The sequence below is a fragment of the Cephus cinctus genome, unplaced genomic scaffold, assembly GCF_000341935.2.
Source record: "Cephus cinctus unplaced genomic scaffold, Ccin1 Ccin1_scaffold1474, whole genome shotgun sequence".
NCBI lineage: Eukaryota > Metazoa > Arthropoda > Insecta > Hymenoptera > Cephidae > Cephus > Cephus cinctus.
Window position 1 is genome coordinate 266,093 of NW_014333837.1, and position 14,506 is coordinate 280,598.

The following is a 14,506-nucleotide window of genomic DNA, read 5'->3' on the forward strand; positions in this document are numbered from 1 at the left end:
TGGGGGGGCGGGGGGGGGGGGGGGGTACGAGAAGATAGGAAGGTCCGTGCTTCGACCTCCCGTTCGCCGACCCTCCTCCAGGAAAAAGAAGTGTATACTCAAACGTAATGGTTCGCTCAAACAAGGAGTGAAATGTGTTTGAAGATTTAATGCGGCTGCAAAGAGCGAATCGATAAACGTCACTTCGAGAATGACCGAATTGGTATTACGTTGGCAGGGACAGCGTATATCTCTGGTTAAGGGAATGCACGGGTGAGGGGGGGAAGTGGGAGAGGGCGTTACAAAAGGCAGCCTTTGTAAATTTTCCAAGACAAAGCACGGCAGGGCTGGTGCCTTTCCGTGCCTCGGAATCGTGTATCGGGCAGGCAAAGTTCCCGCAGGCAAGCCGCGAAAATGATCTACGATGCACATTTATACGTGTAATGGTGGGGCCCCTCATTGCAGCATACAAAACATCAGGCGGGGGGCCCTAACCAAGATTGAGTAGACGGCAAAAACTTCGTTTCACACTGGCGCGAGCTTAATGCGTGAGGCGGGGTGGGGGAGAGGGGGAGAGGGGGAGAGGGGGGTATTATATCTGCTGATGGATGCCGCTCGTTAATTTTATAATTTCGCTATTGTCGGAACGTGTGAGACAGTGAGGTTAGGCGTTCGTTGAAGAAAAAAGAAAAAAAAATGATACGGAGTGGCCTAACGTGCGAATGGTGCCCGAGCTGCGATTGGCTTTAAGTTCCGCTTAGTCTGCCCTACGTCGAGGGTTAATATCGCTTTAGGAAGGACACACTTTTACAAATTGCTCGTTGCGTTACTCCGAGGGGTATTAGTGCACGAAGGATTTGTCTCCATTAAAGGGATTGAGGTTTTGTCGTACTCCAGCGTGCCCGCTTTCTCGCGACGAGCTGGATTCCAGATTGGAAGATGAATTCCAGCACGCGACGGGATTTACGCGCCCGTCTTGAGAGATATAGGGTTTACCTGCGGCAGCCGCCTTTACGTGATTCCCTTGTCTTGGCCATAGGAAATAATGCGCTTCAAGGAGCCGAGGAGAGAGAGAGAGAGAGAGAGAGAGAGAGAGTGAGAGAGAACCAATTCGAGCAAGAGCCTGTGGCTTGACTGGATGGAGTGAATTAAAAAAGCAGCAACAGTTGGATCGGTATCCAAGAGGGTTGAAATGGGGTAACTCTCTTGCCTGTATAAAAATAAATCATAAAAATCAAGTGTATATCTGACGTACTGCTATTTCTATGCTTTCAGATACTACTACCCCTCGAAGGCGTCCCATCTGCTTTTTTTTTTTTTTTTTTTTTTCTTTAAACCTATTTGTAGCTTTTCAATCACCCTCTTCGATGTCGTGGCACGTACCGTCTGGTTATTTTGTTTGGTCCCTAGACCTTACGTAGCCGTCGGGCATTGCTGGAAAAGAAGCAGTCGAGGAAGAAGGGGATCCAGTATCCATTATCGACTGGTTTAAGTGTAGGAAGGAGGGCGGAGCTTGGTACATGCCATTCCAAGAAATTCAAGATCCTGGGGGACGAAGAAAAAAATAGGGTTGGATCATACTTGAAAATGCGTGAATCCAGGAAAGAGAGACCGAACCTGTTCTGAGGGGGGATGTAATGACGCGGGATGCGTACGCTTTGCGAAAATGCGTTTGATAAATCAGTCTAATTTGTTACGACACCCATCTCACACCACTCTACCCACCGCAAGCGTGGGGTCTCTGCAAATACGCAGCAATAAATTCCGGACAAAATCTTATTGCCTGGAAGATCTCATTGTGTATTATAATGTGAGATAATGCCGGGACTCGTTCTCCCGAGCCATTGTGCGTCTCGTCACGAGCGAATATCTGCCAAAGGAAGAAACGTAATCAGAAAATTTCTTCTTTGTTCTTGCTTTTCCGCTTTAGCAAAGGACCTCCTTCTTCCTCCCTCTCGTATTTATACCAGCGGGAATGCCAACAATTATGGGCTTAAACACGGCTTGGAGCAGGGGAAATTGTTTTTTTTTTCTTTTCCGGGACAAATAAACTGATACGCGTTGCTGTATCGATCGATCGGTTTGATACCCTGTGACATAATAATATAAAATAATAAACCAAACGAAATAATTATATAATCCACACCATATTGAGATGGCTGACAACAGACAAGGTAAAAGTCGGGCGGATCACTTTGATCTTGTGTCTCGATCATCGGAAAGTCGAGTGCTTACACGGAGTCGTTTCTGCTATGGTTAGATAAGCTTAACGCAAATTTACTGAGGTATTCCTAGAATTGGCCGAAATACGATTACGTTACTTTCCAGCACTCAAATATTTGCGTAATCGATGGCAGTCCCTCCCCCCCTCCCCCCCTATCCCTACCCCGGTACGGAACGAGAGCGAACTCGTGCGGAAGTAAAGGTAACAATGATAAGGGAAAATGGTAGTCTCTCGTAGAATTTTGAAATTTCCTGAAAATTCGTATATCCTATAATTATTTCGGAAATTATGGAACTTTTTATAGTGCTTCTTTTATCGGTCCAGATAAACATAGTTATACACCTGTATAATTCGAAGATGTCCGATGAAATTCAAAATACGTGGGAGCCTTCATACTTTTTTTTTTTTTTTTTTTTTTTTTTTTAAAAAAAAAAAACCAACGATTTTTTCTTCTTTATCTCGTTTTTATTTTTAAACATAATATCAGCACGATGCTACACTTTCAATTAAAATTTTCCTATGATTCCGTACTCGACTTTCCTTTTTACCTAGAATCTTGAACATATACGAGCTGGGGTAAAGACCGTTTTCCAAAGTGAAGATCACCGATAGAATCAACAGTAAAATTCTTATTTCGCGAAGCTCGCGCTCTGATAAGACGCGTTTCCATTTTCGCGATACCCATAGAATTTCTCAGTGAAAAATATAACCGTCCCACCTCCCCTCCCGCCCTTCATCCGATTTCTCCGTTTCCATAGATATTCCCCTCGCAACGACAATGACAGTACCTACGTTCAGGAGACACCCCATAACATTTATCTCGAGATACGGCCATTTTATCACAGTGATATAATAACGTAATACCGCCATCTCGTAGATTTTGTGAATTCTAGAAATAGCATTAAAAAAAAAGTCAACCTCTACTCCTTCCTCCATCTGAAAGATTCACAGTAAATCTCGAGTAGGATCTATAATTAAGTCTTGTCCCTCTATCCAGCTGTTCTCATTGTAAAGTCCTCACAAGTCAAAGTATCGCAGGCAACTTTCAATGAAAACCGTTACCGCCCTCTAGCCAAGGTGTCATTTTCCTACTTAGCATTCGCAGTCCCTTCGAAAGTCTTACGGCAGCTACGGGTAGAGTCCCATAATGTGCGAAGGAATAAATAGATATCCGCCTTGAGGGTAGACATGAATGGATGGCGCAAGTGTCTCTCTTGAACCTTCGTAAAGGCTGTTTTCTCGGTTTGCGCACCCTTCCGTAGAATAATAATAGTTGGCAACTTTTTAATTAATTTATGTAGGATTTATGCCAGCCGTCATGTTTGCGCTGCGCATGCGCCAACCACGGACGTCCAATCGATCGATATCGGCACGAGGAAAATGAGTTATTGACAAAAATTTATTCATCCGTCCCGATATACCTATATACACACTCCCGTCAACAGATTAGCGTACACACACATACAATATATATATATATAACAGCGAGCTACACATCCACGATGTTCTCTGAGAAAGCGCCTAGCGATATTCTCAAACGCAGAAGTATCAGTTGACGCGTCTATCGTCGCGACGTCTCGAAAACCTAATTCTCGAGTAGCGACGAGGAGAGAAAATGCTAGAGCAGTGAAAGAGAAGAACGAAGAGATAGCCGTAGTAGATGGTTGGTAGTCGTGAAGATGTGGCAGGTGCGGCGTCGCGAACTTTACGACACGGTAACTGCGTCTGCGAGTCAACACCGATACTTCTCGAAAACTTATACTGAATATTTGAGGGGTCCCAGACTTTGGTCCTATAGCGTGGCAGAGATATTCTCTCGGCTCATTTTCACAGATAAATTGTCTTTCAGACACAACTGCGCGTTCCCTGTTTACCCCTTATCGTCCTCAGAAACGACAGAGCGACTAGTCACACGCAGAGTGAATATATTGACCGACGAATCCAAAACCACGAGGTCCTCAGAGTGCAGCGTTCCTTTTGACGGACTAGAGGAACTTTTCACTCTTAAAAAGACGTCTTTACCTGGCCGTGCAAGCTCTTACGGCAATTACTCGCAAGAAAGTCGACTTCTTATCCCCAGAGGGACCTCCGCTCGGTAGGGCTCGCCAGGATTTCACAGGATAGTCGAATATTAATTACACTTTTTAATTCAATCTAAAGATTCCCCATGCAAATTTATGATCGACGGTGTTAATAAATATTAACTATATTGTATAAAGCGTGAGCGCGGAGGCAGCCAAGCTCGTTTCTCTAGACTCTTCTGAAGTCTACCGGGTGCCCAGCCATGCGCCTCGGAGCACGAGGCTCCCGGCACGCTCGCACGGGTACATTTTCCCACAGCCCTAAAGCAGCTTTGTAATGCTTCCACGTTGAGTTTCGTTTAAAGTTTTTCGTCTAATCCGCCGGAATGCGTCGTTCGAGACGTCTCGTGTTCTGGCTTCCCCGTTGAAGGGAGACACAGCGAAGGAGAGACAGACAGAGAAGGATAGAGAGAAAGGGAGTTAAAAAGGGAGAGAGAAGTGCAGAAGCCGGACGAGGAGGTAAGACATAACGGCAACAGAGGGAAGACCATATTCCCCTCGTTATCCTTGGGAAAGAAGGAAAGAAAGGTTAGAGGGAAGACAGTGCCGTGCCGTAATGTCCTTTGGCACCTGCTTCTTGCTCGGTAAAAAGAATTCTCGAGGTCTCGCCGACCTTTCTTTACGGGCCAGAATATGCTCGCGCCCGAAGGCAAGGGACTTACGACTTGGCGCGTTAAAATCGTCAGGATCTTTCGTGCGCGACTTTGAAAACGAGATCGGATGAGCTGAGGAAAAAAAAAGAAGGATAATAATAATAATAATAAATCGCCCTTTCGACTCGCGAGATTTCATCCAGTCGAACGAGAAGGACGCCTTTGGTGACGTTCGAGCAACAGAATCGCGGAATGACATGGCGAGGAATGTTACGAATTCGGCATTGAAGGCTGATAGCAGGGAGTGGCACCGAGGCGTGTATCCGGTTCTCAGCCGTCGAAGAGAACGATATAAATGAAGCTGATTTCTATGCCAGCTAGGGGCATCGCGACGCGTAAGCTTCCAAGTGCCTTCCTATTTCAAAGGGCAAACGTCTCCGCACTCTACTTACCGACGATTAATAGTCCGTCAGGATTAATGGCTGGCAGCAGCACAGCTCGTACGAGCGAGAGAAGGACGACAGAGTAGGCGTAAAGGAGGAGAAAGAGAGAGAGAGAGAGAGAGGTGCGAGGGAGAGAGAATCAAGACGAAAGTAAAGGTATATATACGGTGACACTTTCGATTTCATATTATACGATGTCACTCAGAAACGACCTTTAGGTCGAGGAACCAATTAGAGAATTTAACGATCTCTTCACTGGTATATCCACTACTGACCCCCTCGCCCTGTTATCACCGTTCCCATGGAGCTCCAGGTTAACCTTTTCCGGAAGACTTTAACCATCCCCCCCCTTCGTCCTACCTGTTATGTAAATAACGTAACGCGAGACATCGTTTATTCAGCGACCGTAGGGGCGGGACAAACTTCCGGTCCCCAAAGCACCCTGGGCCCCGGGTAGCTAATAAAACTTCTCGCTACACGTGGCCATCATGTCGGACGTCAGAAGGGCGAGAAAGGTGAAGAGGATTAAGTGGCAATTAGTGCAGCTAAAAAGGGAGAAGAAACGGAAAGACATTCAAGGAGTAACTAAGAGAGGTTGCTTCGAAATAGGGACTAACGCTCAGTAACGTTCTGAACCACGTGCGTTTATCGACGTGTATCCACATACTATATTACGTGTATAAGATGAGATAGAACGCAGAATAACACCTGCGTGTATGAAAATGTAACATCAATTCTTCCGAGGAGAGTGGAAGCAACCTTCGAGTTTCGGCGGGGATTTCGTTACTGGGTGAGCATTGAAATTCGATAGAAGAGCACCCAATAGAAAAAAACTGATACTTTCTGGATATCGACCTATGTAGGTATATACGTATACATATAGACCGTAGTTGTCCGTAAGCACAGCGACTTTCTTTCCTTTCGTTTAATCGTCTACAGTCGACATGACTCTGCACTCCTCTTAATTAAGAACTCTCGAATTCTTGTGGAGGTCTATAGAAATCGAAGAGACTGCGAGACACTTGCCGTCACCTTTTCTCTTCGCTGTGACAACGTCGACGTCGTCTCAAAGTAGGAAAAAGGTCAGAATGTCGCAGTGTCCATTAGTCCTATTTGTTACAGGAATCGATAGGCTATCAGACCCTGTTTCTATGTGGGATTGTTCATCGTCGTTTTCCGTGAGTTCGACAAAGTAGTACATACCTTAACGTCATTGTACAATATATATACATGTATGTACTGTAACGTATTTTTCTTAACTCGACATCGATAATGTAAATCCAAGAGTTAATCTACGTCTTCTTCGGCCGTCGACCCTCAATCTGTGCATCCGCATGTCAGGTGGGCGCCAGCCAATTTTAGTTTCACCGGGAACCGACGAGCCGGTATGGCCTGGAAGTTGAGGATCTTTGGGGTCGCGTAAAATCAGCAAACGCACCTGGACGCACGAGCGAGAGCGGACGGTTACGGAAATGCGCGGCCGCTCAGGCTGCTAGGCTGAGGTAGAGAAGGTCGGAGTAAGGGTCAGGTAAATAGTGCCGGCAACATAGAGCAATTGATCGACGACATAACAGACCGAACCGGAGCTACAAGATCGAAATCCCCCCAGGAATTAATAAATTGAAAGTCCTTGCCGGAGCTGGTTCGGCTAATCCGCGAAGGCCGAGAACTGTATCCAGGGGACGCTCGGGTGGGCACTGCACTAGAGCACAGCACAGCACCTCCGAAACATCGGCAGAAAATCAGTAAGATTTTCTGGATATCGCGAGAACCAGACAAGCGAGATCTTTCTGTAGCGTAATGGGAAACACGGCTAGAAAAACTATCAACTGCACGAGAGCGCGAGGTAGCTCGAGGCACCTCGATCGGTGTCCCGAGACAGACTGCCTTGACAATAGTCAAATTCGGGAGCTAATCTTTCTGGTTGGTCGAGATCTTTATAGCCGATGACTCCCCGCGAGTCGTCCCTTTAAACTACATCGAGAGCGTTCCTCGGCCAATCGGTACGTAACAAATCGAAGATCCTCCAGTGCCGTTTCCCCAGAGTATCGGGCGACGGCTGGGCACAACAACCATAACTCGGGTCAGGGGGCTCCTCCCCTGTCATTAACCGTAACAAACTCGACTGCCCACTCCACAGCCCTTTGGCACTCTCCAGCGGGGTGCTGGTATCTGGGACGGACCTCTGCCCATCCGTGGAAACGTCTCCGTCGGGTACTCTCCTCTGTCGGGCAACTCGGTACGTGGAGACTATCTCCCCACGGCAGATTCGAGCATCTCGACTTCAACTCAATGACAAGAAATCTTTCCGAGAGCATTGGCGTAACGGTATGAATGAAACCTAGAGCGTAGCTTCTGAGCAAGGTGGCGACTCGAAGGAACCCAGAAAGCGAGAACGTTATCCGAATCGGTAGCTAGCGTCGTCTTATGGCCGTGAGTTGAAATATCACGTACATATAGAAATATATATCATTACTTATTTACATGCTGTCTTTTTACGGGAAGTCATTCTTTCTCGTCACAACTGTATAGAATAGTTATTTACGAATTTTACGTTCATCCAACGACACCAAACTCTGACGGTTTAAAGGCTCAAGACTGAATGGTGAAACCGGAACTATGAACTGTGTACTCCACTTGAATGATCTCTACGACCCAGGCTGTCACGCTGGTTGAAAGTGCCGATATGTTTGCTATCGGTCAATATTTGCCTATGCTTTCTGATTCGTCATCTCGTCACTTCCTGCTTCTAAATGGCGCATCCCTCCCCCAAGTACTCGAGCCCTTTGCCAATCGGTATTCACGGATCGATTTTATGCTTGAACCTTCAACCAGGTCTGTTAGTAGGAAATAGAAGATATGATGAAATTGTCATACGTGTTAAGAGGATAAGAGGAAGAATGTATGGGAAACGTATGAAAATAAATCTGATACGTTCCCAATGTAGAAAAACCCTCAACGCGAATTCTTACACGTTAGTGAAAGATCTTTTCATCCCTTAATTCAAGCTCACCTTAAAAGCTTAAGGGTCCAACGTGATTTCACAAACCGGAATACCGGCTGGCTATAAGCTCCTTTCTAAGCCTATAGAAAACTTCCCCGGCAAAAATTCCCACCAATGACTTATCGGCGTCTTCGGTTTCGCTTGTGAAAATCTTCCCTCATGCTCGCCGCGCGCCCTCTGAACAAACTGCTTATCCCAAACCGTATAACGTATGTGTGTTTCCATGAAAAAAAAAAAAAACCTGTTCGCGCCATAGGATGCCAAGTGGTTCTTCTAAGTGGATGACATTAGTCATAAGGGAATCCTGCGGTTAAAAATGAGCTGGTGCTTACGGAAGTGAAAAAAAAAAAGAATGAATCTCTCACCCACTTTTTCACTGAATTTTTCGACTTCACCGATGTCACTTTTTCGTGATGTACTAAAATATCATTATAGTACACCGATGCTGATTCTAACGAATATAGAACGCCTATCCACGTCGCCAACGCCTTCCAACTAATCAGGCTAACGGGTTTTCCTCTTTGGCAGTATCAGTGCCTGTCAATTTTGACGTTTGACGCATCCACGTGGCTGTATGTACCTACGTACGTTTCGTCGGAGGAGTATAGGGGAGGACAAGAGAAGGAGGGTTACCTCCGATCAATAGACCGAGGAAGGGTCGTGGAAGCGACTGGCGACCGCTGTCTGGGCATCGATCCCTACATTACCTATATGTGCCAACGTATACGTACTTTCTCTCCTGAGTTTTTTGACTTCTTTTTTTTTTCTATTCCGCGGTTCCAGAAATTGTGATAAGAAATTAAAAAATTTTTTGAACCTACACTTGTCTTTTATATTTGAACGAGAAGGCTTCTTTAAAAATTTCGTATTGGCACGTTATACGAGTAAACTGTTCTTTTTTTTTATATTACAAAAATTCTTTGTGTTCACTCACCCCTACTGCTTCCGGTGACCTTATCTCGGAGAACATTGATCTGATGAACCCGGCCGAATTCCTCGAACATCGCCCGAAGATCATTTTCGTCCATGCTGCGAGGTACCTGACCCACGAACATTTTTATGTAGTCAGGATCCGGTTGTTCGACGCTGTTATTGTTCATAATGCTGAAATAAAAGAAATGAACAATTCAGTTTATTATATCTTTTGTTATAATAAATATAGTTAAGCGAAAAGAGCCATGCTGGCAATATCGAAAATGAAATTAAAGAGATTCAATGACTTCATCCTCCATGAAATCAATCCGATTTAACCGTAATAATAATTCTCCCTTTTTCGTTTCGTGGGATCCGCAAGCATTCGACTGAACGAAAGGGTTGCGTGGTTTGCAGGTAGCGATGATTTATATGTAACGTTGAGCGTGGCTGGTTATATGAGCGGAAGGCATTACCGTTTCACGCTAGTGACGCGACAGTTTGTTGCACCATAAAATCGTGCTTGCATAAAGTTCCTGGTCGAAACAGTGACCCGGTAGCAGGCTGGCTTATTCGCGATGCTAAATCTCGGAACTTTGAAAAGGCTCGACAAGTAACGCAGAATAGAAATGTTAATGGAAATAGAATATACGAAAAAGGACAACGTAAATGAGGTCAGTAAGAAATAAAAGAATATATCTAAAACTGTAAACAGAAGAGAGAAATTAAGCAAGGATATAAATAATTCAAAATCCTCGAGCAAATTGGCATATATGATTAAGGACTAAATGAGATTCAGCCACGTGACTGATTTTACAGAACATCACAAAGGCCCGTCTCTTAAAGTTAATATTAGCTGCTGAGGTTTAAAGTGATTTTACGCTCCGCTTGACCCCTCCTATCTCGTCCAATACGTGCCCATCACGTTATTGGCCAGTTCAAGAAGACGATGCTCCTACTGCCCAACTTTGGTCATCCTGCCTGTACGATTCTCGAAATTTCTCTTTGAAATTTCTACAGCGTCGGTTCCGGGGTTGCTGACCATTCACAAGGCATGTACCCACGCACTCTTACATGTGTGTAAATCGTAGGGTGCCTTTCGGTGACCCGATAAATTTTTACTTAGAACGCAGTCTAAGGGGAAAGCTCCCAGACCTCGTTCCTGGACTATAGCAAAGAAATCGTGACGTGTAGTTCGATCAGCTCAGGGTTCACGGGAGTGGAGCTAATTTCGAGGGTTGATGTACGTACATCGGCTGCTATCTTATCGGTAATAGAGAGCACTGCTCCTTCGGCGTCTATCGAGATGGCCCAAGGATGAGGTCAGAGGTAGAGAAAACTGAGATGGCTGGGTAGAAGAGAGATGGAAGAGAGGTGGAAGAGAGGGAGAAAGAGGGTGGCTCTAGGAGGCTATGGGTTCCTCCGGGTTGGTCCGATAGGTAGACTACATCAAAGGAGCGCACTTACGACCCTAGCACATGCCTCTTCAGCTTACCTACTCGTTTCCTTCCCTCCATCTATCTCCAACCTCCAAGGTAACCTTACCGTTCCTCCTGAACTCGTGCCATAGGCTGATAACGTATCCTTGTCCAGGATACTCGAGACCCTCCAAGAATCTGATGTTTCCCGGTGTCATTTGAATTTCTAGAGCTATCCTGACGAACGCATCGGAAGACTACCTAAGTCGGACTGATCCTGACTGCGAATAGGGTAATTTTGTTCTATTGGATTTTAAAGAACTGCTCAAGCACGTAGGTAGAACGTCACTCGTCGCTGAAGGATGACACCGAGCAGTCGACACTTAAGACGCAAGGGGATCTGAGTAATGACGAGCGTATAGAGTCACCAAGTTAAAGGTATCCAGCAGCACTGGCTCTGCCGTTAGCTCGCGAAATATATGTGATGAACTTGGAAAGTTACCGAGCCTCGACGAACAATGGTCTCGCGGAGTTTCGTTTCACGGCCCCGGCGGCCGCCACTTTCGAAACTTCGCCAATATTTTAGAGGTCGGAGTGTACACACTGAATTCTCGCGGCACTTCTCGCGAGCGACCTTGTAACGTTTCCTTGGGGAGCTCTTAGCTGGCGCTTGGGATCGGACTCTACAGGGTGGTCTTAACCCTGATACAGTAGGGTCCAGCATATAACACCATTCAAAGTGAAGAAACGCAACTGAAACGAAGAACATCTCTCAAGGATACTTGATTCAGGACTTTCTCGAAAATTTATTTATCCACAGCCAGAAAGTGGGTTGCGTGGAGAGTACTGGATAGCGACGGTGCTGGACCCTGTCGTCAGAGACTAAATCGATGCTGAGCCTAAGAGTGTAGAGGATTCCTCTAGCGGAAGTTCCGGACTGCGGAAGGCTATAGTGAGGATGGTCGGGAGGTACCTAATAGAGTTTATGGGACAGACTAATTAGGAAGAGCAAGGATGCTCGGGAATGGAGACAGTGTCCCATGGGATGATCCAAAGGGGACAGTTCAGTTTAAACCACTTTCGCGACACGACAAAACTCTCGGAAGTATACTTTCGAGCTATATGCGCGCAAGTTCGTTCGATTATAAAGTAAGGTTGAGTTGAGTCACTCTGAGAAGGCTAAGCTATTTTCCCAGCGGCGTCACAGCATAAAGATTCTAAAGCCAAGTGATCCTATAGTACGATAACAAAGGAGCTGCTATTCTCCAAGAGTCTATATGTATACATACCGGGGGTCTCTTAGTCCAATTTCGTGACTATAGTATTTCTCATTAAGTAGCCTCCGTCCACCCTTAGTTTTCCCTACGTTCAATTCTTCGCAATAACCTAACCTAACAAAGCGGCCGAACCGCCGGGACACCAGCCGCCTTTATTACGCCGAGGACCAATGAAATGAGTGACGCGGTGGTTCATGTCCCAGGGAGACATATTGATTCTTGGATAAACAAAAGACAGAAAGGAAGAGAAATGACCCAAGGGCGTCGACCGGGCTCTTCGCAATACTCGATAGAATTCTGTTCACCATCAAGTGCCCATACCTCATTCCCATATCCTTCGGTGCAATTCACTCCCTTTCTTGTTTTGTTCCATTCTTCATGCCTTAGAAAGGATTCAGCGGTGGAGGATATGTGGAGGTACAGGACGATATCCAAGACGCAGAGACTATAGCTCCTCCAGCGCGGATCCCAAATCAATCTGTATCACTTAGACTGCATCGGCTATAGGGGTTGCCATTTTCCCTAGCCACACTGATATTTCAGGCTGTGCAGTTTATTGGCTAAAGTGCCGCCGGAAATTCGATTGCACCACTGAGCGTTCGTGCGGGCTCTTGCTAGTAGGTACTCACGGGACTGGAAACGTGGCAACGATATCCATATTGTTGCGAGCTTGTGTAACACAGGGCTCTGTTGTCCGATAATAACGTCATATCTCCCTCCGTTAAGCATTCATAGATGCGCGACTTTACATATGTATATTATAATTTCAAAGGAAAATTATACGGACTGGCAAAGCGTACTTCCCTGCGAGAGACATTATGCGCCCAGCTGCATAAAGCCAGTGCCCATAGTTTTCAATAATCCAAACGTTTCTTGACCCACATTGTAAGCAAATATATAAATATTAAAACTACGTACAGTCGCTTCAGCGTAACTCTGTCACTTTTTTGTCTTTCCTCTCCCCCACCAGCAAGATCAATTGCAGTACTTATCATTGAAATACAACCGATCTCCTATTTACAAATGCATACCAGGCCTTAATCGAAGGGTGGCTATCATTTAATCTCCCTCAGACCTTAACGAAGTACAAAGTAACCCGACAAATTTCTTAATCTCTCTGTACAGTTCGATTCAAGTGCCCTCAAAGCTTTCGGCAATTTTCGCGCTTGTTAAGGCTGTATTTATTTTCATTTTACTACCCCCTTTTACTTTTATCCCTGTTTCTCGTCGACGAGTTAATTTTCAATATTTCACGTTTCCATTGTCTCGATACACCCTCACCCTCACACACCCTCACGTTTTATCATAATAAACCACGTCGGGGTTTCAGGACTTTCAAACACCCTCCCGCCGCCGCTCACACCGCGCAACCAGAAACCCGATGATCCTCCCTCAACTTACCTGAATAAAAATTAATCTGCTAACGAACAAGTAATTGGAATCCCAGTAACGTATTCGTCATCCCCCGAACAAAAGTCCAATTTTTCATCTGACGCCGATAAGGGCTAGGATTCAGTAGTCAAGAGGTCGCAGTGGAAGGACCGGCATAACTTTGGCGGTATTTCAACGGCAATAGGCAGTGACTGTCGACGGGTCACAACGTCGACGTAACCCTGCAAACTCGACCCAATTCTCGCTCGGTAAAACAGCAAACCCGCTCGCTCCGGTTTGCCGATGGTAAACCAGCCCCCTTGCTCAGTCACCCTCTACGATCCTCGACGGCACAGAGTAAACGCTTTCGCTCCGACGATTAACTCGAGTTTTGAGTGTTTGGAATGTCGAGTAGGTAAACTGCATCCAGTCACGTACACAAATGGGCGACTGCCATGTGACTGGCTGACTTTGCGCGCGAATGCACCTGCAGGATGGATAAACCTGGCCGATCATAGATATCAAGCCAAGTCCTCGCAAGATAGAGAGTGAAAACACACAATGTTATTATACACACACATGTATACATATATATATATATATATATATATATATATATATATATATCGTATGCACATATCAGAGCCTAGATTTTCTCTAGTTTATCGCGCAGGAGTAGCAGGTAGCATTTCAAACGGCACATTTGAGACTGTTTTTCAGCTGACGTATGCAAGATAGCCGATTGGTGTGCGGGACGCTAATGACGACGCATCCGCAAGTCCGTCCGTCGGTGGATCCGTCACTCCGACGTGGTAACGGCTGGCAGCAGTGGCGCTGTGACCTGTCGGGAAAATCAAGATGTCGCAACATGGCGCGCGTTACTATGTGACAGGACAGATGCCGAAGGGGTGGGGGCTGGCAAACGATGACGGGTATAAAAGTGTCAATTTTAATTATTAAATCAATGAAAATTGGAGTTGCCTGTAGGTATGTGCAGACGTCTAGAGTTATTTTAGTTGACGTGCTACAGTAGTGTACATCCCAGGCGAGTTATCTCGCTAGTAAATAAGAGGCGGATCGATAAGAAGACATTCGACACTATCTTCACAGTCAGCGGCGTCAAGCCCTAATTGTTTGCTTTGTCTCGAAGACGTTTCTCCGCTGCTTGTTTGGCGAGTACTCTCCATTCTCGATTTCTACACTC

The 14,506-nt window shown here is 45.7% G+C and overlaps 1 protein-coding gene across 32 annotated transcripts in view; it reads right to left on the bottom strand.

The window, feature by feature from the left end:
• The window catches only part of LOC107273178 (CUGBP Elav-like family member 1-A), a 225,175-nt gene that overhangs the window by 68,399 nt on the left and 142,270 nt on the right, over positions 1–14,506 (bottom strand). For all 32 annotated transcript variants that reach the window (XR_003061488.1, XR_003061486.1, XR_003061487.1 and 29 more), the window contains one exon: positions 9,259–9,428. Coding sequence is in view for 28 of the 32 variants with exons in the window: in XM_025090467.1 (XP_024946235.1) it covers positions 9,259–9,428 (170 nt within the window). In the remaining 4 variants the exon portion in view is untranslated. The remainder of the gene's footprint in view (positions 1–9,258; positions 9,429–14,506) is intronic.